Source organism: Nicotiana tabacum, chromosome 18, assembly GCF_000715075.1.
Source record: "Nicotiana tabacum cultivar K326 chromosome 18, ASM71507v2, whole genome shotgun sequence".
Classification (NCBI taxonomy): domain Eukaryota; kingdom Viridiplantae; phylum Streptophyta; class Magnoliopsida; order Solanales; family Solanaceae; genus Nicotiana; species Nicotiana tabacum.
Genome location: NC_134097.1, coordinates 139419031 through 139422507, shown reverse-complemented (window position 1 = coordinate 139422507; position 3477 = coordinate 139419031). Strand labels below are relative to the sequence as shown.

The 3477-nt window shown below is 31.3% G+C and overlaps 1 protein-coding gene across 1 annotated transcript; it reads right to left on the bottom strand.

The window, feature by feature from the left end:
- Positions 1-533: 533 nt before the first annotated feature.
- Positions 534-2392, bottom strand: LOC107825848 (chitinase 2-like). The gene is made up of 2 exons (XM_016652758.2): positions 2305-2392; positions 534-1462 (listed from the first exon to the last, which is right to left on the bottom strand). The coding sequence occupies exons 1-2, from the start codon at positions 2363-2365 to the stop codon at positions 624-626; spliced, it is 900 nt and encodes a 299-aa protein (XP_016508244.1). The 5' UTR covers positions 2366-2392; the 3' UTR covers positions 534-623.
- Between the last annotated feature and the right edge of the window lie 1085 nt (positions 2393-3477).

Sequence of the window (3477 nt, the reverse complement as noted above, 5' to 3'; positions counted from 1 at the left end):
GTGGCTACCCATGCCATTTCTACCCAAAATTGCCCCTACACTTTTGGCCTCTGTTAATAGTTGGGCCATTTTTTTGCTCCTGCCGTTACAAAATTGACATATGTTTGTCCTTGTAATTTGCGAAAGGTTCACTTTTGTCCTTTTTCACTAACGGTGTCATTAAAAAATAAAAATAAATATGAAAAGGGTCCAAAATTGCCCCTCAAATTTACAAAATATTTCCCTCAAAACAATAATTTGATTAATATTTACCTTTTCACTAAGAGATCCAATTTTAAAACTTCATTTGTGCATATTAAAACTACAAAATAAAACTTGGCAATTAATTGAACCTCATTGATAAACATGAGTACATGGCCATCGATTCCTATAGAAAGATAATATAGCAAACAAAGAGTGTTTAAATTATTTTTTTATACAATTGGACTATTTATTATACATGGGTACATAACCATTATAAACGATCAAAAACGTTGGTCGCTTAATCCACCCCCCCCCCCCCCCCCCCCACACATACACACACACTTTGTTGGATAAAAGTAAAAAAAAAAAAAAAAAAAATCAACCTGAACAATTAATTTGATCTTATAGACTTTCTTATTCAACTCGTTCACAAATTTTGATCAAGAAGAGGCTAACAAATTCTGAGACATCTTCTCATACTTGAATCCAGTTTTTGTTGATTCATCTGCACACCATACAAATATCCCACCAAGTTTTCCTTGTCCTTTTAATTCTTTACAAGCTTCAAAAAATCCATCTTTAGGTCCCAAACCACCACCTTTATTTACAAAACTAGCCAAAATCTGACCTCCTTCATAATTCGAAGCTTGTTTATTAAAATTCCTCACAAATTCCGTCACATCTATCTTATTATACGCATAAAATTGGAAATTAACATAGTCAATAACTTGCCCATATTTTTTCCATAAAGTCATATAATGACTTTGGACAACATTATCTTCGAACGGAGCAATTGAAGCAAATTGTATTTTTCCACTTTTCTTTAGCTTTGTCACGAGTTGTCCTATGCATTCTGCAAATATATTAGTGTTCGTATCTGAAAAATGTTCGTAATCAATGTCGATTCCATCGATGTTGTACTCTTCGATCATAGACGATAACGAAGAGACCGCGTTATCAACCCAAGAATTAATGGACTTAGGTTTAAAATAAACGTATTTGTTTTTACCAACTGTGTCACCTCCCAAACTAACAGCGATTTTTACATTTTTGTAACGAGATTTTATTGAGGCGATTTCTTTAGGGTTAAGGTGATTGTTTTCCCAAAAAATGTTGAATTTTCCATTTGTTGGTGAAGGTTTTGAGTTGTCGTAATTATAGTCAATGGCAAATGCTAATATGAAATGGAACTCAACGTTGGAGTTTATTGGTACGTCAGTTAGCTTCACTGAGGTTGATTCTGCACCAATATATTCTCGAAAGAGTTTTGAATTTCCAGCTGTGAAAATATTTAAGGACAGATAACAATATGTCAGCCTCAGAAAAATATTAAATATGACAAAACTGAAGTACGAAAAAATTAGACTGAGATATGATGATTTTGGGAAAAGATTATTAAAACACTTTAAGGGTGTGTTTGGTAATGTTTTTCAATTTTTTTCATGTTTAATTGGTTAATTGTTTTTGAAAGTATTCTACTCATGAACTCATTTTTCTTTGATCGGAGGGAAATGATTTTCCTACCTAAAGGAGAGGAAATAATTTTCAAAACTTTTTTCCAACTTTTCTCACCCTATTCCCCAAACCCATCCCGCTCTTCCCCCTACCCCCACCTACTTCTAGACCCCGGCCTACCACCCTTCCCAACCCTTAATATTTCGTCTCCCGTCCTAAATTATATATTTTCTTAAAAATATATTCTACTATCTAACCAAACACCAAAAAAATAAGCAAGAAAATCACTTATTTTTAAGGAAAATATTTTTCTTGATACCAAACACACCCTAAATTAAATAAGTGCAACTCATCCCATCTTGCACTTCCAAGCGGAGCCACCATTATAGTCATAGGTTCGCTTGAACCCCATCGTATTGGTTCAAATCGTGTAATTGAATTATGAATTTATTTAGTATGTACAAATAATCTATTGGACTTAATAAGCAAATTAAAAAGAGTGAATCATAATCCATAAACTAAAAATCTTGAATCCGTCATTAATCAAGTTAAACTCTAGAAAGTGGATCTCCAACAAAGAGGGTATATATATATTATATATATACACACAACACTTAATTGAGTTTAGAAGAAAGAATTAATAAGAAATGTGTATATATGTATTACCTCTACATGATCGAAAAGAGACAATGAAAAGGATGAATAAGAGGAAATGGTTGAGCTCCATTACTTTGTTCAAATGCTTATGAAATGTATTTCTATTTCATGAGGCGTTTGTTGATGCATATATATAAGTGAATGTAGAGCTGACGATTCTTCGCCCTTTGCCTTTAGTTTCTTTCTTTTTTGGTTTTAAAATTGCATCTTATTTTATTTTTTCTAGAGTTTTAGATAGGGATTGTTTGTCAAAGGTATGTCACGTACGATATGGCCGAAACAGTTAAGCTAGCTCTTAAGTTTGATGCACGGAAAGTATAAAAAATATTTATACAATTAAGTCATTCATTTATAAGATAATTTATATATAAATTTTCAAGATAAAAATTGATTAATAATCTTCTCGTAAGCCCTGTTATTACAAGTTAAAGTACACTGATAATATAAATCTTTTTAAACTGTTAGAGTATGTAATTCCTTCTCATTTAACTCTGAAGTATATATAAGCCAAATTTCCTAACCCAAAAGGAAACCACAAAAAGGGAGGAGAAACTAAGTACTCCATTAGTTAAGTATTAGGTTTTTTAGTTTCTTTTCTTAATTAGCTGTTGAGAAAAGGATATTTACAGTTCTAAGCATCCAATGACAGAGTTTAACTTTTATTACTGGTAGTCGGCTCCTTGTGGAAATTAAGTAACAAAGTTTTTACATAGTATGGTTTTACTAAGAAGTTGGAGGCAAGTGCCCAAGAGTTAGCATTGACATTAGAATCAATCCGAACAAATGAAATGTAGAGAGAAACGTATATTATCTAATTAAAATTGAAAATATTACTACTTGGTTGCCAACTCATTGTTCACACAAAAATACGCAACATATATCCAAATTAAGCTGGCCTGCATTTCATCTCAACTTGTAGATCTCACTAATTCTGACAAACTTATTTGATTAGAACTTTAAACATAATACCAAAGCAATTTGTATTATATCCCGTCTTTCACTTGTATACAATATTTATTGGCATCTGTTACATGATTAATATATTATATAACCTATCATCTGGAAGTTTTCTTTCAACAATGGTTTTAGTTTAAAGTATAAGGTAATTGAATTTATATGCTCTTTATTTTACAAAATTTTGTTAATTTTTATATAATTCTTTGTTTCATACTTTGAATTTGG